The sequence below is a fragment of the Drosophila miranda genome, chromosome XR (assembly GCF_003369915.1).
Source record: "Drosophila miranda strain MSH22 chromosome XR, D.miranda_PacBio2.1, whole genome shotgun sequence".
NCBI lineage: Eukaryota > Metazoa > Arthropoda > Insecta > Diptera > Drosophilidae > Drosophila > Drosophila miranda.
The window spans coordinates 13,499,976-13,520,254 of record NC_046674.1 but is presented as its reverse complement, the minus strand read 5'-3'; the positions used below and the strand labels follow the sequence as shown (position 1 = coordinate 13,520,254).

The 20,279-nt window shown below is 49.3% G+C and overlaps 3 protein-coding genes across 6 annotated transcripts; 1 reads left to right on the top strand and 2 right to left on the bottom strand.

Moving 5' to 3' along the window:
* Positions 1-1,613: 1,613 nt before the first annotated feature.
* LOC108152324 (titin) lies at positions 1,614-12,916 on the bottom strand. Its single transcript, XM_017281570.2, has 10 exons — positions 12,223-12,916; positions 5,566-9,542; positions 4,641-5,506; positions 4,275-4,576; positions 4,155-4,209; positions 3,904-4,094; positions 3,357-3,841; positions 3,128-3,284; positions 2,850-3,056; positions 1,614-2,787 (listed from the first exon to the last, which is right to left on the bottom strand). Exons 1-10 carry the CDS (start codon positions 12,596-12,598, stop codon positions 2,270-2,272), a joined length of 7,134 nt encoding a protein of 2,377 aa, XP_017137059.1. The 5' UTR covers positions 12,599-12,916; the 3' UTR covers positions 1,614-2,269.
* Positions 12,917-13,628: 712 nt separating this feature from the next.
* On the top strand, positions 13,629-14,539 carry LOC108152580 (splicing factor 3A subunit 2). The gene has a single exon (XM_017282021.2). The coding sequence runs from the start codon at positions 13,718-13,720 to the stop codon at positions 14,498-14,500; it is 783 nt and encodes a 260-aa protein (XP_017137510.1). The 5' UTR covers positions 13,629-13,717; the 3' UTR covers positions 14,501-14,539.
* On the bottom strand, positions 14,533-19,859 carry LOC108152579 (mucin-19). 4 transcript variants are annotated; one of them, XM_017282016.2, is made up of 11 exons: positions 19,756-19,859; positions 19,482-19,574; positions 18,218-19,174; positions 17,556-18,155; positions 17,029-17,489; positions 16,061-16,966; positions 15,730-15,998; positions 15,387-15,669; positions 15,152-15,322; positions 14,970-15,077; positions 14,533-14,906 (listed from the first exon to the last, which is right to left on the bottom strand). In XM_017282016.2, the coding sequence occupies exons 2-11, from the start codon at positions 19,555-19,557 to the stop codon at positions 14,757-14,759; spliced, it is 3,981 nt and encodes a 1,326-aa protein (XP_017137505.1). In that variant the 5' UTR covers positions 19,558-19,574; positions 19,756-19,859; the 3' UTR covers positions 14,533-14,756. The 4 variants fall into 4 exon arrangements, with proteins under 4 accessions (XP_017137505.1, XP_017137506.1, XP_017137507.1 ...); XM_017282017.2 differs by having other exon boundaries at positions 18,218-19,081; XM_017282018.2 differs by having other exon boundaries at positions 18,218-19,078.
* Positions 19,860-20,279: the final 420 nt, after the last annotated feature.

Here is a 20,279-nt window from a genome sequence, read left to right as displayed (position 1 = left end):
TCGCCAGTTGTTGTTTTATTCGACTATGCACTCCCTTGCTGATCATCATTGGGGGAGTCCTGGAGGCCTGGTCGCTGCACAGGCTCCACCGCCGCACGAGTATCTTCACTGTCCGAGACGCTGGGCATCAGAACGCTTCTCATCGACTCCTCGAGCCGCTGCATGCGCACCAGCAGTTCGGTTAACCGCCGCTCATTGGCTTCCATTTGCAATACCTTGCTCGTGGGATCGCTAGCCATTATTTTGGTGTTTTCCTGGACTTACACAATTTTTTCAATTTGGATTCACGTAAAATATATTTTTTCTGAAGTTTTTATACCGGATACCTAAAGATGTGTGTTACATAGAGTTGCCGACCTTATAAAGCATACATATCTGTACACATACTCTTGATCAGCGTAAATTGCCACGTCTATATGGCCATGTCTGTCTAAAAATCCCTTAAAATTCGAATCTCAGGGGCACGTGTTTACCACATTCTCATTTTATACATTCCAAAAAAACAGTAAATAAAACTCACCTTTTTCATTCATAATTCTGCACTTCTTTCTGCAATATTTTTAACGCGCGCGTATTTACCGTTTTTGCCGCTTTTTTAACGCCGAAGTCAGCTCCGCACACGTAAATCGATTCCAATAAGACCACAAGGAGAGGTGCCCCTCCCACGATATTTACATTTTTGATCAAGTACATGTGCGAGAGAGAGGGACAGATGCCAAGACTTGGAATGCCGCACCCTATACTAAGGCGACACCTACAACGAGAGCGCGTCTTCGCTCCTTCTTTACGCTTTCTTCTTTTTCTCCTTGCTCCTTCGTGTAAGATGAAAGAGAAAAAACTTCGCGCCTTTTCTGCATCATTCTTACACACGCACACACACCACAATGCAAGATCAAGCGACTAACCGAACACTTTGGCCATGGAAAAAGTTTATTAATATATCAAATAATATGCTTATATCAAATATATAACACTTGAAGCACTTCACTTGAAAAAACAAATTATTTTCCTCTGCCTTTATGCCTTTTCCATGCCATTTCGCCCCCGCACTCGATCACTCACTTTCTTTGCTTTTAAACGAAACTGTTGGGACATATTTAATGTTTATTCACTTCTACACTTCACTGCACAGCTGCGCGACACTTTTTCCGCAGGATATTCCACCATTTTTCGCATTTTTGCGGACGCAAACGCGGAGCGGAGCTGACTTTAAACCGCACGCCTCGAACGAATGAACAAATGAATGAGAGCGAGACAGATGCGTACGTGACTTGGTGCTCGTTCCAATTCCAAGGCTTCCATGCTCTCTTTCTAATTGCAAATTGCTAATTGCTCTCTCATTCAATCCTCTCTGGCCACCGGGCGCCGCATCCTAACTGCATGCCTATTGGAAATTTGCATTTGCTTTTGCTTAGCTTCTCGCTGCTTGCAAAAAGTACTGCTGAAGGAAAGTGAAAGAGAGACTCAATGGAATGTTTGTCTTTCTCTTTCTAATGCAAATGGCGATCGAACAGACACCTGTTGGCGAGTGTGCGCCCCCTGGCGCTGTTTGATCATTCACTGCGGAAGAACGGCATATCCTTGTGGAAGTAGCTCTTAAAATTGATATTCAATTTAGTTAGATTATATCAGCTTCGTTTATTACAGGACAAAATGAATTGAATATGACTTAAGCACCCACCAATATGACATAAGCGAGAGGGAAAGCAGGTACGTCCGCGACTCTACTTTTATAGCCGATACTCAGTCAGTACAGCTACCCTCCGTCAGAGGGCGATCACATTGCACTCGGCCAGAACGTGTAGAGCGCTGCGTAGCCACTGCAAATGGATTTCTTCCTTTTGGCTATACTTTGGCTATTCAGATTCAGCTATCTGCTAGATATGGTCATTATCTGTGACTCCGCGTTTTTAGTTTACTCGTATCTTTCAAATTGTGCGCTCATCGGAAGGGACAGACGGGCCATGCTATATCGACTCGGAGGGCTCGACTTTTCAGCACAAAACGAACCTATTTGAGTACAACAGCATTACAACTTAATGGGTTATAAATATTGTACAAAAAATATTTATTTTATAATTAGTTTTGCCAAGCAGGTTAAAGGTATAAATATCTAATCCATATAAAATATATAGGAAATATACAATTTAACAAGAGCTATAATTAAATTACAACTATGATTATCCATCGAGTGCATTGTAAAACTAGCTAAACAAATCAATCAGAAAGTAATATACTCTCAGATCTGTGTCTATTATAGGATGTGCCGCTAAAAGAACTTATCCCGATTGAAATGGACGATCCGCAGCAGACCGTGCTCGGCCCCAACGGCGACCCAACTGCGTGCGGGGCTGTTCCAATTGCAGCGAACCGTGTTCAAACGCGTCATGGCCAAAAGCTCGTAGGGTTTGGGCAGTCGCTTCGGATCGATGTAGGCATTCTTCTGCGATTTGCCCACCCCAGCCAACGGCTTGACGTTCAAGCCAAAATCCTGTAGAAAGTCTTCGGTAGTTATTGGTTTATCCGGAGCAGGGGTCGATTCCGTGTTCAGGTTGCACAAATTGCTGCTGGACACGGCACGACATTTGCTCGTCATCTTCAGCAGTATGGGCTCCGCGTTGAGCTCTCGGGTATTGAGAAACACCAAATCGCCGTTGTCGGTGCCCACCACTAGTACATTCTCACGCACATTGAAGTGCATGGCTCGCGCAGAGCTAACCGTGTAGTCGACGGTTTTATTGTTAAACAAGATGCCCGTTGGACTGAGCGTTATCAAGCGGGAGTAGACTGCAAGAAATAGAAGCTTAAAGAACGAACGAAAGAGAGAAACAAATAAGCAGCAGCCTTACAGCGTCGCTGGACATCACTGCAGCCAACGACCAGCGTTTCCCAGATGGGTGGCCAGCTAACGTTGGCCAGATACAGATTGGCGATGGAGTCTTCGTTCAGTGGCAGCGACTGCGTCCAGTTGATGATATCATAGATCCATAATTTACGCGTTGAAGTGCCAATGGCCAGCCAACGTGGTCCATTTGTATCGTAGTGAAGCTCCACAGCTGAAAGGGCGGAAACGGGGGTTTTAAAATCAATAAATCTTTTAAATAAATCCACAGGAGTAGGAACATACTTTGTATATTGTGTTCGCCAAAGTAGAAATAGTGCAAAGGCACAAAATGTATGCGACCGTTCCGTTTGAAGCAATTGATGCCCTCCTCATCAGAAATGTCCCAGAAGGCAACGTTGCCACTGAAATAGCCAGTCGCCAAGAAATTGTGACCAGAGGCCTGAAAATCACACATATAAATATCATCAGGTCAATAGATCTGATCGGCTTCTGATTGGAGCCAAAAACTCACCTCAGACCAACAGATTTTAGTGCACAGATCCGTAACAGGATTATTCACATCCAAGGTGAGGGTCAGCGATGGCTGCAATTCAATAACAACATGCCTCTTTGCCTCATCTTCCAGGTTCAGGGGCAGGGCATAGATGTTCACATCACTCTGAGTACTAGCCACCGCCAGCAGACCCAAACGATTGGCCGACTTATCATACCCGCCGCTGGGCATAAATGCAAAGCTATGAACGGGCCCACTGGGCACACGTATCGCATAGTGCAGGCGTGTTTCCAGGGGCCACACGCCTCGCCGCTCCTCGCTTTCCGACAGCTGACACTTGAGCAGCATTAACAGGTCCGCCTCCGGCGCCTCCGGCTTGTGCTTCGCATGCTCCAGCATCTCTTTGCGGAAGGAGCACAGCAAATACTGTTCGACGACCGTCGGCGGCAGGGGTGCCCAGGCAAGTTGTTTGACGGGTGCCCCCAAATAGCCAATATGCTCATCTGTCCAAGGAGATCTTTCATCAATTGAATGTTCCTTTCTCACAAGAGTCTCACACACTTACCGGCTGTCTGGAAGCTCTCTAGCGGTTCCATCTGACGCCAATCGTCTGCAGTTGCAGCATTGCCGTATGCATAGCGCATGGATCGGTTATCCTTGGCAGGCAATAGTTCGCTGGCCTCTTCCGGCGAGAGTTTAACATAGCCTGGTGTCAGCTGTGGATACAAGGCCTCTGCAGCATAGTTTTTATCGGTGCTTTGAGGAAAGATCAAATATCATTTATATGCAACTAAATAAATTGGGAAGACTACTCACAATTGATTCCACTTTTGTTCCACCTTTTCCTTCAGCTTGGCATAGCGGGAGAATACTGGGCATGGATCATGGATAAAATACAATATATTTAATGCATCATTTAATATATTTAATGCTTACATGGCTGACAATTAGTTCCTCCCGTTAGCTTGTTACTCCGCATGCTTTTCCCACCGTCCGTCTTCGTTCGCTTGGTGCGTTTAATCAGCTTCGATTTGCGCGTATTACTGGCGCTGACATCGTCCTCTGTCTGTGCAGCATCCTCATTGGAATCGACCGCTTCCGTATCGTATTCCTCCGAGGACTCTTTGTCTTTGTTCATGTCGTAGTCGGATGAATCGCCTTCAAAATCGCCTTTCGGATTGTCATTCCTTTCTTGGGTTTTCAGTTCCGCCTCAATTTTCTTCAACTTTTTTTCGGCTCTGGAAAATACCCAATAAAGAGATGAATGAAAGAGTAAAAGGAAGTGAATTTTTCACTTCTTACCTGATGGTGGACTTGCGCTTGGCATAGCCAGCATTCGTGTATACCGGGCCAGTGGCTTCTGCTGCGGCTGCGGCTGCTGGCTCGTCCTTCTGCTGGATGCCAGGACGCTTCCGACAGGTTTTTTCATGCGCGGGATGATAGAGCCGCGTGTAGCTGCGCTTGCAGTGCTGGCACTCCAGCCGATCGTTGCTGCCACACGTCTCCAGATGCATCAACATGCCCAGGCCGGAGCCCAACTGGCGGCCGCACATGCGACACTCCAAATGCTTCGCATGGCCTTGCTTGAGGAAAGCAATCATCATCCCGAGCACACTTTGGCGGGTGAGGGTCTGTGGCTCTTTTCCTGTTTGCCAGCCCACGCCGTAGTGCTTCCTCAGATGCGTGTGCCACTGGTCCTTGGTGGTGTGTGCCAGGCACAGGCCACACTGGAGGGGTCCCTTCTCTTCGCCCTTTTCATGGAGCTCTTCGTTGGAGTCCAGCTGTTCCCGCTTGCGGATGAGCATCAGACGCTTTATCCAATCTGCATTACAGAAGGGCGATGGACTATCGGATTTCGGCTTGCTTTCGCTTGCTACGGCAGCTGTTGTGTCGGCCTCTGCCTCTGGTCTATCCTCGTTCTCCTGCCGCTGCTGGGCATTGGGACGTTGTCGACAGGATGGCTCATGGCTGCGGAGATAGAGCTTCGAGTAGCTGCGCTTACAGTACTGGCACTGCGGCCGATTGTTGTCCCCGCAGGCTTCCAGGTGCGTCAACATGCCCAGGCCAGAGCCCAACTGGCGATCACAGAGGCGACAGACTAAGTACGTGGAGAGGCCATCTTTGAGGTGGCCTTTCATCATTTTCAGAACATCTTGTCGCGAAAGAGTCTACAAAAAGTGGAATAAAAACTTAGCCACAATAGGAATATATCGTCATTTATCCTTACCCGCTGCTGCGGCTCTTCTCCAGTGAGGACCCAACCCACACCGTAGTGCTGCCTCAGATGTGTGGACCAATGGTCTTTGGTGGTGCGGAACAGGCACAGGCCACACTGGATGGCTCCCTTTCCTTGGCCCTCCTGATGGAGTTCTTCGTTGGTTTCCAGCTGTTCCCGCTTGCGGATGAGCAGCAGGCGCATTGGGAAGGCATCTTTTGTGTTTGGTGCGGCCTCCCCATTGCTTGCCACATCCTGCTCCTCGGAATCCAATTTCGTGGCTTGCTTGGGTCGACCTCTTTTCCTCGCTGGCGTTGCCTCTACGGCCTTCTCCTCCTCCTGCAATTTACCTCGAGTTTCAGACGTTGGCGTCGTTGTTCGAGCTGCTTCAGCCACAGCAGCTAGACTTTTCCTGCCTCGCTTGGCCGGCACTTTGGGCGTTGCTGTGGGGGAACTGAGCCTCGATTGTCGCTTCCGATTGGAGCTCACTGATGGCGTGCCATCTGCCACCGACTGTGGGGGCTCTGCCGCATCATTGGGCTCGACTGACTGGGGGGAATGACTTCTAGATGCGCGCTTTCTTTTGGCACTGGACGATGTGGCTGCTTCATTGGTTACATCTGAGGTACTGTTCTCGGGCCTTTCTGTACAATTAGCCTTAGTCGTAGCCATGGCTGGTGATGAAGTGGTTGAGTTTTTTGGTCTGCCTCGTGGCTTAACCTTGCCTGTCGCCTCCACCGACGGTGGTTCATCCTCTATTGTTGCAGTCTCCTGGAGGTCTGGTTCCATCTGGTTGGTTTTTGATTCACTGGAATCTTGTTCCTTTTCGCTTTTACTTCCTTCTGCAAATGCAGTTATTTCTGGACTTTCTTCGATGATTGGTGTCTCCGATGAGCCTTCATTTGCAGGGGTAATGGCATCCGATTGTATCTGGGGATCTGGTGGCACATTCATGTCTTGTTTCGTATACATTTCCGGTGCAGCTTCACATTTTGGGGCATCTTCTTTGCATGCTTCAACCACGTCCGTTGCAGGAAGTGTTTCAAACTGCATCGGGCTAGCATTGGACCTATTGTCCGAGGCTTCTGCTTCGTTTAAGTCCTTGGTGCCTTCATTGGATGATTTCTTGTGGGTCTCCTGTTGTTCCTCCTCTGTCTCGTCGTAGTCTGGCGTGGCATCATCACTGACATCCGTTTCGTTAAACGGCATTTGTTTGACATGCTGGAGGATGGCATCTTTGACAGTTTGAAACTCCTCTTTGTTGTCAAAGCCCAGGAACACGGATCTATCATCATCGCTGGTGCTGGAAGTGGCGATGCGTCCTGCTGCTGCACCTGCTCCTCCTCCTGCTCCTCCTACTTCTCCGCTAACACTGATCGGGTGTCCAGATCCCATGGAACCGAAACGTGGTGGTCTTTTGTTGAGTACAGGTCGTGTCTTAACTAGTTTCTTGCGGGGCACTGGCTGGTTGGAAGTGGGAGTTGGGTTGGGTGAAACCCTCTTGATCTGCGGCATGATCTTCTCTGCCGACAAATGGCTCACTAAATTCTGGATTCCAGTGGATTCACTGGACTGGGATGGGGTCTCAGACAGAGACTGGGACTGCTTACGAAATGGTAGCAGGGCTTCACCCTGTGCTGCCGGTGGCTCCTGATTGAGGACATCCAACAGGAGGGACACATTGCTGCTGCTCGTTGTGGCAGGTTCTGGTTGATCTTCGTTGTTGTTCGATTTACTTGTTCTTTGTTCTTTATTCTTTGGCATTTTTGGTGGATGATGGAGCTGGTTGAGATCACGTTCTGTTGAGGGTTTTGGTGGCGAGTCCTCTTGTGCTACCAGCTCCACCGGTCCTTTGATGACTAGTATCTTTTCGGGATCTGATTTCTTGGACTGTTCTTCTTTGTTTGCTTCCCTGGCTACATTCTCCCCCTCCCCGTCATCTGCATGGGCCTGCAGATTGCTTTTAGCAATAGATAAATGAAGGTTTACTTTCTCTTTAGCTGTTATGCTATCATCCGCTTGTTTAATTACCTCGACTTCTCGCCTTCCAAAACTGTCCTCGAGTAAACTCTGATCTATTGTGGGTTCCTCCTCCTCCTTCTCCTTCCCCACCTCCTTCTCGTTTAGCTCCTTGTCAGGCAGAGCCTCTTTTGGTTTGGGTAGATTGGCTCGCTTCGAGCGTTGGACTAAATTAACTTTTCCCTTTTTAAACCTTGGCACCCGCTTGGCCGGTGGTGGTGGCGGCTTGTCCTCCTTTTCCTTGCTGGCGGCTGCCTCTGGAGCTGGGCTTGACTGGAGATGAGGTACACTGCTGGCTTCTGTTGCCGATATTCCTGCTTTATCTTTGGACAGTTCCCTGGCTGTTTTCTCCATCATTCCAGCTTCATCTTTGGCCAGTTGACTGGCTGTTTTCTCCGCCATTACCGCTACATCTTTGGACATTTCCCTGGCTGTTTTCTCCGCCATTCCCGCTACATCTTTGGACATTTCCCTGGCTGTTTTCTCCGCCATTCCCGCTACATCTTTGGCCAGTTGACTGGCTGTTTTCTCTGCCAATCCTGCTGCATCTTTGGCCAGTTGACTGGCTGTTTTCTCCGCCGTTCCCGCTACATCTTTGGGCAGTTGACTGGCTGTTTTCTCTGCCATTCCTGCTGCGTCTTGGGACATTTCTTTGTTTGTTTCCACTGCCTTTGCTGGCCCATCTTTGGAGACATTACTAGGAGCTAAACTCGGCTGGACCAGATTTGGCTGCTTTAAAATGAGCCTCATGTTGGCTTCTGGTGGGTCCCTGCGCGCCACCGCGCTCTTCTGCAGCTTTATCGCATTCGGACTGAACCGCAGAACACTCTCGCTATCCTCATTCACATCCAATGTGGCGTGCAGTATGTCCATTTCCTCCAGCTTCAAAATCTTTCCAATCGGCAACTCTTCTTCGGGCTCTCTGGTGTCCTGGCTCTTCTGCACCGGCGATTCTGTTGGCTTCTCCTCGACAGAGGGCTGTCTGCAGCAACCTCTGGAGTCGAAGAGAGCATTCAGCATTTGCTCTTCTAGCGACAGTTCTGTGAAGCTGCCCTCACCCATCGGATTTTCGGCGGCCAGTTGGGTTATAAAATCCACAGCAGAGAGTAATTTTGGAGCCGGAGCTGGAGCAGGACTATGAGGCGGTGACGGCACAGAGAGTGGAGATGGGGACGGTGATAGACTGACAAGAATGGGACTAACTTCATCTGGGGTTTCGGGGGCTTTTCTTGGGGACACTTTGTCAGGAACTGGTGGCTTTTCCACCTGCTTTACCTGGTTGTGTATCTCTTTGGCCATCTCGGCGAGCTTCTCCCGCGACACCTTCAGCTTGTTGGCACTCAGAATCACCTTGGTCTTGGCGGCCTTGGATGAGCTGGGACTGGGATAGGCCTGCACCCGTCGGGCCATCTCTGGCACTGGCCTCCCCTGAGGTCTGCCCTGTGCAGCAGCGCTAGGCAGGCGCAGATCACTCAAATCGATCTTCTCCTCGGGCGCCAGCACCTTGTTCTCCAACACAATCAGCGGCGGCGATGGGGCCTTGTGGATCAGTGGCGCCTGCCACTGCGGCTGTGGCTGTGGCTCCTGTGGTTCCTGCTGCCTGCTCAACTGCATGCTGGGCACGCACATGGCTCGATGCTTGGGCAACTGATTGACCAAATTCAGCAGCAGCGGCGGCTGCTTCGACCGTGCTGTCACATTCGCCTTGGCTATGGGCGACACAAAGACACTTGACGACATCCCTGACCCCAGGGCAGAGAATGGTGACGCCTTTGGTGCCGTCATTGTGCCTGTTGATGTCTTTGGATGGTTCAGCGTGGTCGTGGTCGTGATCGTCGACTTGCCCTTGTTCAGAATCCGGTTCTTGATCAGGGTCTTGACATGCTGCGTCCGTTCGGCCACTATTTGTTCGGGTATCACTTTTTCTATGTAATTCGAGATGTTGGATCGCCTTTTTTTAGCTGGTGGAGCTGGTAATGGAAAACAAATACACATTAGATATATGTATATATATTTGAAAAGTTTACAATTTTAAAACATAACGAGGGGGAACGTTGTGAGTTGCTGCGGAGACCGCAACTCTACGGTTATACCCGATACTAAGTCAGTATGACTCTCCTCCGGCAGACGCCGCTAATATTAAACGACACGACAAGGAGTGCGTGCGAGAGAGACAGAAAATCAGTCTGAGCGTGACGTCGGGCGCTGCGTAGCCAGTGCAAATTGATTTGTTCCTTTTGGCTATAAAAATGATCTGATCTGATCCAGATTCAGCAATCTGATAGATATGGTCATTATCTATGATTCTGCGTTTTTAGTTTTCTCGAATGTGCAATATTGTGGATGCAACAGATTTTCGTCTTTTGTGGAGGCGGAAGGGTGTGGGGCGAAATTCTGAGATATACGTTTTATAGTGAGATCTAACAGAAGTGCGGATACCAAATTTGGTTACTCTAGCCTTAATAGTCTCTGAGATTTGTGGATGCCTCAGATTTTCGTCCTTTGCGGGGGCGGAAGGGGGTGTGGCGAAATTTGGACACGAAACGGTCAAGGTCCGATATCACAGGAGTGTGGATAACAAATTTTTGGTTGCTCTGGCTCTTATAGGTTCTGAGATCCTTGAACTCATATTTTGCAATTGACAAAACCGACCATGAAACCTGTGTGTTAGAGAGAGACAGAGCGAGAAAGAATGAAATTGTTTTCTTGATTCTGGCTAAAATCATTATACGATCTGGTTCAGATTTTGCACTGTAGAAGATATGGTCATCTTCACCGATTCTGCGTTTTTGGTTTTATCGTATCTTTAAAAATGTGGATGCCACAGATTTTCGTCCTTTGTGGGGGCGGAAGTGGGCGGGGCGAAGTTTTGAAATATTTTTGTAGCAGTGACATATCACAGAAGTCTGGATCCAAAACATCGTTGCTCTAGCACTTATAGTCTTTGAGCACTAGGCGCTGAAGGGGACGGACAGACGGACAGACGGACGGACGGACAGACGGACAGACGGACAAACGGACGGACGGACAGACAGACATGGCTCAATCGACTTGGCTATTGATGCTGATCAAGAATATATATACTTTATGGGGTCGGAAACGATTCCTTCTGGACGTTACACACATCCACTTTTACCACAAATCTAATATACCCCAATACTCATTTTGAGTATCGGGTATAAAAAGTCGCAAACCATGACCCACAGGAATGGGGGGGGGAGGGGGAGTGCAGACACTAAAAAATACAAAACTCGCTCTCTCTCTCTCTCTTTGGACGAACCATCATCCATGCTGGGTTTTGAACCGGAGCCAAAAATTAGAGTCTCGTGATTGGCTCTCGCTCAGACGCCGCCCGCACATGTCCCAAAAACCCCATTTACACTGCACGCTAGCAGGTTATGCCATCGAAAGAATCTAGATAAAGGTGTCGCGAGTTTCACTTGACAGCATTATCTATATAAAGGTCTTAAAAAAAAGGTGAATAATTGAACCCAGAAGGATTCCTTGCCTTTGACATTAGACTCTCTCTAAAGTACAGTCCCCACTATAAGCGGGCTCGAACGTAGTTCGCACTCTTGAAACAACACTAGACCATGATGAAATTATAAGATATGCTTGCAATATATGCACATAATTTCATCATGCAACAGACTAGACGAGAGCTTAACGAGGGGGAGGAGTGGGAGAGTAAGTACTCCGTAAAAGCACTCGTTCCCTTTCTTCCGCACTCACACACACTAACACACACACAGACAGACCATGCTGGGTCTTGAACCCAGGCCAAAAAAAACCAGCCGTCTTCCGCGTGTGGCGTATCCTAGTCCCTAACCTCAATCGCGCAGCACTCTTACCGTCTAGACCATCGAAAGAATCTAAATAAATGCATCCAAAGTTTCTGTTGAGGGGTGTCCACAAAGAGGGGATTCAAAAAAAAATGAATTTAACCTAGAAATACAGCGCAATAAATCATAATTAGTAAATTTTTATATTCATAAATAATTTACTAATTAATACATATGTATATCCAAACGATTTAGGCTGCATTTCTGGGTTCATATATTTTTTTTTATTTATTATTAAAAAAATATATATATATATCTATTTTATGATATATTTTTTTTTTTCTTTCAAAATATAACCTAAAAAATCATTGGATTGGACTAATTTTATTGGACTTCTGTATCATTTACTAACTAAAAATAAAAAAATTTATTTTATTTTTAGGGGATACTTTTCTATATTATTATTGTACAATTTTGTAAGCAATTAGATTGACACTGCCGGATGATAAAGTAATTCCAAGCTTAAAGGCCCGCCCCTTCAACAGCCTCGTCCGAAATTCGCCATTTTTATTCATGTATTTGACATTTGGAAACAAGCAAAAATTGACAACAAAAAAAACAAAAAGAGAGGAACAACAACTTTTTCTAAACCATGATCCTGCTCGAACTCTCACACTCTTCAGATAAGGTCAGCTCCCGCACTGATTGAGGCGTCACCTCAAGCAGCAGTGCCACGGATGTAGCATTTTACGGTGCGGCCCAAACAGAGATACGAGTCAAATATTTGTTATAGGAATGGTAAAAGTCATTCGATGCGACTAAGGGGCTTTCTTCAATGAACAGCTGTTTGGGGGGATTTTTCTCTTACCTGATTTTGGCTTTTGTTCAATTGAGGCTGCGACTGCAGCGACGGCAGTGGGCTTCGCCCCTGTTGACTGCGCAGTTGATGTTGCAGCAACAGCAGAAGCAGCAGTAGCGGTAGCAGGAGCTGAAAAAGGTATCGATGTGGGCATTGCGGATGTGGTTTGCTTTCGCAAGGCTTCCGCCAGCTTTATGTCCAAGCCGGACTGCTGAAGTTTGTTGAAATCCAAAGGTATTCTTTTGATAATGCGTTTGGGCAGAGTTGCACTTCCCACAGCTGGCGACTGCGACGGCGGCGTCGGCAGCGACAGAACTTTGCTGCTGAGACTCGCATGGTTAGGATCGGCCATTTTCGGCGGTGGACCCAATCCCGGATCATTCATTTTCACGAATACACTCAGGACACTGCTATGTACTTTGCAACTGGCTGTTTTGGTGTAATTTTCGCAACAACACTGAGTTCTTACACCAACGGCATGTGCACGCCTATCGCTGAATAGTTTCTGCCGCCGTTTAGGCACATCCGCCACTTGAACTTGGCCAAAATGTGATAGCTTTTGGTGCACAGAACAGACTTTACGAGAACGCTTTTAATTCAACAATTGTTCACGTTTTGACGAAATTATTCAACTTTTAAAGAAAAATACGAAAACTCAGTCACCAATTTGGAGCAGTGTGCGACCGTTCGGAAAAAAATGGTGTGGCCGCCGCTTATGGATAAGACTCTCAGAAATATACCGACATATACCGTCTCGTTTTAAAAATATACCGTAAATATACTGACGAATTCAAGTTCTATATTCCTCGACTTTTACATTCCGTGGAATATTACTAGCTAGCTAGGACCCTCAACTCTGAACTCATAGTTTTATCCAATTATGAAATCAATTTCCAACAAGACTGGTTAAATTTAAGTTCACATCTTAAAACAAGTGTTTATAAAATAGGTTTTCGCAAAAACAATTTACACGAAATTAATTTTCGTACATGGTAACTACCCTCTAACTACGCGTTTGCTACATAGTAACTACATTTTTATGTAATTACCAAAAGCGACACCTGAAGGGGAATTGTGTACGTCTCGAAAATTGTTGGCCGTTTTTTTCATATAAGCGCCTGTATGAAAAACCTCCGTTATCCACTTTTTGAAATGCCTTTTTTCCGAAATTTAAAAAAGAAAAGTGATGTTTTAATGGCAAACGTTCAGGAATCCCAGGCTGATTACGAATTAGTTTTTAAATAGCGTTTCTATTTGATTTATACATTGGTGAATGGACAAGAGGGTGACTCCACAAGGCGTCTTAAAATATACTGGAATCTACTAGGAAATACTATAAAAAGTAAAAACTTGCAAAGTGTATGAGCAAGACATGTTGGCAAGAAAATCAGTGTGACCTTTCACTTACTTCGTTCACCAGCACTACTTTTCTGTACAACCACAACAATTTTCGGAGGCTGGAAAGCAATTTTTCCGGGCTTTCCTGTTAAAAAAAACTTAAAATATGGACTTTCAAAATCGTGCCGGTGGCAAAACCGGCAGCGGTGGCGTTGCCTCCTGGTCGGAGACCAACCGCGACCGCAAGGAGCGCCTGCGGCAGCTGGCCCTCGAGACTATCGACCTGAACAAGGATCCGTACTTCATGAAGAACCATCTGGGCTCGTACGAGTGCAAACTGTGCTTGACGCTGCACAACAACGAGGGAAGCTACCTGGCCCACACTCAGGGCAAGAAGCATCAGGAGAATCTGGCACGGCGCGCCGCCAAAGAGGCCAAGGAGGCGCCCTCCTCGATGCTGGCACCGGAAAAGCCGCGCGTCGAGCCCAAGAAATTTGTGAAAATCGGCCGTCCCGGCTACCGGGTGACCAAGCAGCGTGAGCCGAGCAATGGCCAGCAGTCGCTGCTCTTCCAAATCGATTATCCCGAGATAACCGAGGCCATTGTGCCGCGCCATCGCTTCATGTCCGCCTACGAGCAGAAGATCGAGCCCCCAGACCGCAAATGGCAGTATCTGCTGTTTGCCTCCGAGCCGTACGAGACAATCGGCTTCAAGGTGCCGTCCCGTGAGGTGGAGAAGAGCGAGGGCAAGTTCTGGACGCACTGGAACCGCGACACGAAACAGTTCTTCCTGCAGTTTGCCTTCAAGTTTGAGCCCAAGATTTTGCCGCCACCGCCCCCGAATCTACACCGAGCCATGGGTCCGCCCGCTGGTTTCGCAATCCCAGGACCCCCACGTCCGGGCATGCATTCCCTGTTCAACGGAGTGCCGCCACCACCACCCATGTAAAACGTTCAGAATTTTCAATAAACCTTTTTACATACGCGAGTGTTTTATGTATTTTCTTTTGTACTTAAGAAATTACAAAAATATTTGAATTTTGCTTTAGAATTCTCCCATTTTTTGTGTGTGGCCTTTTTGTAAAAGCTTTTTGTCTTACAAATTGATTCTTCGATTAAATATACTTATAAATACATATATATATAAATGTACATCTACAAATAGCAACAGATCCCATTCGATTCCATCCAGAAACTCCATTCGTTTAGATTTTATCGCGCTTCTTGAAATTGCGCTTCGAGGCGCAGCGATTTATGATGTCCGAGACATGAGGTTTGTGCTCAAAGATTTTCATCAGCTGATTCTGTGACTCGTTGATGCCTTCGGTGATGATCTTGCTGCGCTGTATGTTACCCTGGAAGATCAAGTAAAGTAGCAGTTTAGTAACCATGCCTCCGTCCGACTGCGGCGCATTTACCTTCAGCAGCTCACTGACTCGCTCCATTTCGCTATTCTTCTCCTTGTTCTTTTCGAGCTCCTTCAGCATGGTCTCCAGTTTGGTCATGCTGAACGTCTCGGATTCGTTCTAAAAGAAAAACAAAGAAAGAACATTTACTTAGGGGAATAATTCAGATACAAGTTTGAGTCTAGTTGTCGCACCAAATCCTCCATTTGGGAGCGCAAATGATGCAGCTTCCAGCCATTGATTTTCCCCTGAACATTTGGCTGATTGGCCAGATCAATGATCGAAGCGCCTCGCTCCTCGCGCGGCTTTACATCCGTATAGCGATGGAAATGATTGTTGGCCAGCTTATGGGTGGGTTTGTATGTCTGCAAAAGGATCAAATATGAATTGGAGTCTGTCCCTCAAGAGTCCCTCAAATGTCGGGCTTACATTCAGCAGCGAACAATTGCGTGGACGTCGCAGGACAAAATCCACGGGATTGGCATTCTCCTTATTCCCTGCCACTGCGGGCGCACTAGTGCGATGATTGGTGTCTCCCGAAGTGCTGCTGCTGCTGTTGGGCGCTACGCTGGGCCCCGCAGAGGCTGCCACCAGCAGGCCGCCGTTGTTGTGCTTCTGCATGTACGATGCGGCGGTGGCTGCCGCCGGCTCTGCGGTTGGTGGCGGCAGCGATAGAGAGGCCTGACTCTGGGTCGAGTGCTGGCTGTCATTGCTGTGGAATTGGGTTGATTTTAGATTGGGACACAGATACATAGATCCAATATTAGCTTACGTTGAACGTCGCGGCTTCTTTCTCACAGAGCAATCGTAGCTGGAACTGGAGCTGCTGCCCGTGCCATTCATTCGTCCAGCTGCCGCTGCCTGCTGCTGCTGCTGCAATTGTGCTGCTGATCCCAGATGCCCCAGGAGACCTGACTGCTGTGACAGCTGCTGCTGCTGCTGTGGCGTTGGTGCTTGGACATCCACAAAGGCGCTCGCACCGCCGCGTGAGCCCAACGAGGCATGGGCAAGGGTCTGCTGCATCGACTGGTGCGCGTACAACTGGAAAAGAGGCAAAAGCATATATAGAATTATAGATCCAGCATTGAATATTCAACTGTTACCTCATTTATGGGATTAAAATGCGTGGAATTGTCGCGACCGCTGGGCACAGCACCCGCTGCTTGGGGATCCCTAATCCGGTCCTGCAGCTGCTGCTGATCGACGCCTGGCGAAGAATTAGCCGACACTGTGGTGGAGCCATCTGAGGAGGCGGGCGACTCGCCGCGTAAATTTCTAACCACTGCCGCTGCTGCCACTACCGCTGGGGGCACACGTTCGCGCTCTTTTTTGGCCAGGGCCTCCACAGTCAGAGCGGAGCTGGCGACGGCCACCGACGAGGCCACCGACACGGAAACGGGCTGCAAATTGAATGTGGAGCCAGCGGCCGAGACGATATTGGGTCCACTCGTGTTGCTGGCCATCGAGAGGAGCGTGGGTCCCAGATTCTTGGCTGCGCGAATGGGCGATCCGTCGGCCACCCGTTTCCCCATGAAGCTGGATACGAGTGTGCCGCCACCGCCGCCGCCAACAGGTCCGCTGATCGTTGCCGGTTGGCTGGTAACCCCGCCCGTAGTCACCTTGACGGACGTGTGCAGCGGTATGACCATGTGCTGGGGTGGTGCACTGCTCCCTCCCGCCGGTATAATCAGCTGCTGATGGCCAATGGTGCGTGTGGCGCCGGTGGCTCCTCCAACCGTGGCTCCCGATGGCAGCACCGTGAATGTTGCCTGCGATCCCGGTCCGCCAGCACCCACTCCCACACCCACACCGACACCGACACCCATTGGGGCATGGCTGGCAAAGGGCAACGATGATACGGACAGGCTGCCGCCGGCACTGCTTACCAGCTGCGCCTGCGACTGAGTGCTCTGCGTGAGGGTTGTTGTGGTCAGCGAGAGGACGCCCGTGGAGGCCGAGGCGGGCATCGATTCGTAGTAGATTGTGGCAGAGCTGCCCTTGTCATCGATCTGTGGAAATGAAACTCTCGTTTGAGGCCAGGGAATCCAATCCTCCTCCAGCAAGCACTCACCTTCATCAGTTGGCTTTGGGAGGCCACCACGGGGTTCCAGGCACGCGGGAATCCCGTCACCGTTGTCCCGCCCTGACCAACGCTTCCATCCGATCCCATCCCCCCACCCGCTGCCACGGCGGGGGTCATCATCATTTTGCCCACGGTGATGCCGCTGGCATTCTTTATGGGCGTTAGCGTGCCCGTGAGGCCTCCTCCTCTTCCACTGATTGTCAGTGGCAGGACTGTGGCGCCGCCGGCCGCTGCTGTGGCCTGGCCGCCGACGGAATTCGGGTTCACGACGCTGGCCGAAACACTTGGCACGGGCACAGCCTGTATGCTGGCGACGCCCACGCCCTGTGGCGTCATGGTGGGTGCCCCTCCTCCTACCCCTGGAGTTGAGAGTTTGCCAATCGGATTCAATTGCGTGATCGTGAGCGATGGCTGCACCTTTGCCGTCATAGTTACGGGCGGACGAATGCCTGGAAAGGATTTGGGTTTGAAATTGATTCGCTTATACGTTGTGGCGTCACAAGCTTCGGTCTTACCCATCTTAGCGGCAGCCGAGGTGCTCATGAGGAAGGGCTGCAGCATTACATTGCCCGCCAGGCGGGCGCCCGCCCCGATAATCTGCTGTGTGGCCCCCGGTCCAGGCTGCTGCAGCTGTATGATACGCGTGGGCACATTGGTGGTCAGGGCCGTTCCTCCCAGGCCTGGACCACGTCCCGGTCCCACTGTCGCTCCCCCCGACACGCTCACGGGCGTCTGTGAGGCCGTGACGCTGGCATTGAGCTGTGGCATACTGGGCGCGCGAATGCTGATGCTTGTCGTATTCAGTTTGGTGGCCGGGAAACTCTTGCCCAGCGGTATGGGCCGCACCTGTCGGGGTGTGACTGTGGTGCCGCCTGGCGTTGTGGTGGTCACGACTCCTCCAGCCGTGGGTGTCGTCACAGCGAAGCGTGGATTGAATTGCTGGCCCGGTTGGGGATTGACGTTGGGGCCACCCGCCGACATATTCGAGGAGTAGACTAGGGTGGCCTGATGCTGCCGCGGAGGCAAAACAGTGGCCACATATGCCTGGGGACCTCCTCCCGGCCCGCCCGTTGCCTGCTGCTGTCCCAGAGGCTGGGCAGCGGAGACGGAAAGAGCTGCAAAGATCGGAGCACGGATTAGAGCGGGAGGCTCGAGGAAAGGCTTGAATTCGTCTTACCTGTTGGCGCCTGGACTCCGGTCGTGACCACACTAGCACTACTTACCCCCGCCGAGGTGGTGATTATCCTCTGGCGAGGCGGATGGATGGCACGAATTAGCTGCATCTGCCCGGTGGTGCTCTGCATCCAGGCCGCGTTATTGCTTGACGAGATCACTGTTGATGACTGCTGCGAGGACACGGCCACGCCGCTGCGGCTAACCGTTGCCGCTGTGCCGCGCACAAATCCCCCCGTTGTGCTCAGCCCAGTGGGAGCTGTGGGCGTCACCGTGGCCGAGCCGGTGGATGTCGTCCGTAGCGGTGTGACCAGACGTTGGCCGGCCGTCAAGCCCAGGCCCATGCCTCCCATCTGCGTGGCCGTGACACTGGCCCGCGGCAGATAAGTGGCCTGCGTGACTGGCCGCGTGACGGTGATGGAGGCATTGGAGACGCTACGCGCCGGAGCCGCTGGTATGGCCGTGATCTGAGTGCGGCCCGTGGCCGTGACATTCTCCAGCTGCTTGATCATGGGCATGACGACACGCACCTGTGTGGACTGGCCACCGGCGCCAATGGCCCGTATGGAGGCCGCCGTGGTGGCCTGTCCTGTGTTCAGGGCAATCGGAGTGGCGCCCAGCGATGTCTGTTGCACGGTATTGGCGGCTACCTTGATGGTGCCGCCGCTAAGAATGGGTGTCCCGGTGATGGAGATGCCCCCAACGCCGACGTTCAATCCCCCGACATCGGTCTTCACGTGGGTGATCTTTGCGGCCACCGTTGAGTGTGCTGCGGAGGGCAAATGGGGGGGCAATGAGTATTTGTTTATGACGCCGCGCAGATGCAGGGGCGGATGTGTGTGCGATACCAAGGATGAGGCAGCTGCTGCTGATAATGATAATGATGTTGTTGTTGTTGTTGATGATGATAATGATGCATGGGGCTGCAGGTGTGTGCGTATTTTAATGGTTTTCAATGTGGCTGCTGTGTGTGAATTGAATTTAATTGATTTTGTGCAATTTTAGTTTAAATGTTTTTCCATTTAACATTTATCGATTGACGAGGGCGCGAGAACAACAAGACAGTAACAGAAACAGAGAGAGAGAGAGAGAGAGAGACAGAAATACACACAACAGTTATGTACAGCAACAGCATTTGCTGAGAAAGTGAGGCACAAAAGAGAATACGAAACAAACACTGCGCACAATACACACACGCACACAACCGATGCACGGCCCAATATATGAATGTACATACATATATATGTAGTTGATATCGTTGCACATACCTGATGGGGCAGGAGCTGTACCTCCGCCGCTGCCCGTTCCCGCACCTCCCGCGCCGCCTTCACTCGGCGCACTCATGTTTCTTATTTAAATACCTGCAAGAAGCAACAAAAATGCATTCAGTCAGATGCCAGTTACACGTTCTACATGCTACATGCTTCTCTGCCTATTATCTATTCGCTATATATCCATTTTTTCTTTACACGCACGCACTCATACACAAAAACAGCGCCAAAACGAAGGCGGCTGTTTCGGGAGAGTTGTTCAAATACTTGCCTTTTTCGTGGGTTTTAGCGCACGGTCTGCCGCTTGAATTGTATTTAACTATTTCTGCGTAAAATCTTCTCTTCTTTTTTCTTCTTCTCTTTTTTCCCAGCACTGGAAATCTAGCGTGACCGTTTACGGTCTTATACTTTTCGGTATATTTTGACGTCGAAATGGAAGTGAACGTTAAAAAAAAAAAAGCTTTTCCAAAATGCCAGGGAAAAAATCTAATCTAATATAAATGAAAATACTATTTTATTTTATTAAGAGCTGTGTATATTTGACTATGTTTTCAAAAGAAGTGGCTTAGTCTTTCGACTGAAGGCCAGGGGAACGTGTCTGGAGACGGCTTCGAAAACTAATTTTGCGTTTTTTCTGTCATGTCTCTGATCGAAAGAATGATTTCAACACTGATTTTAGACGCCTTGTCTAGCTGACACTCCTTGCAGAGTTGAATACTTTTCATAGTTTTTTCCAGTATTTCTTGTGCAAATAACTACAGTAGAAATCGTGAAACTTTTGACGTACTTTCGGTA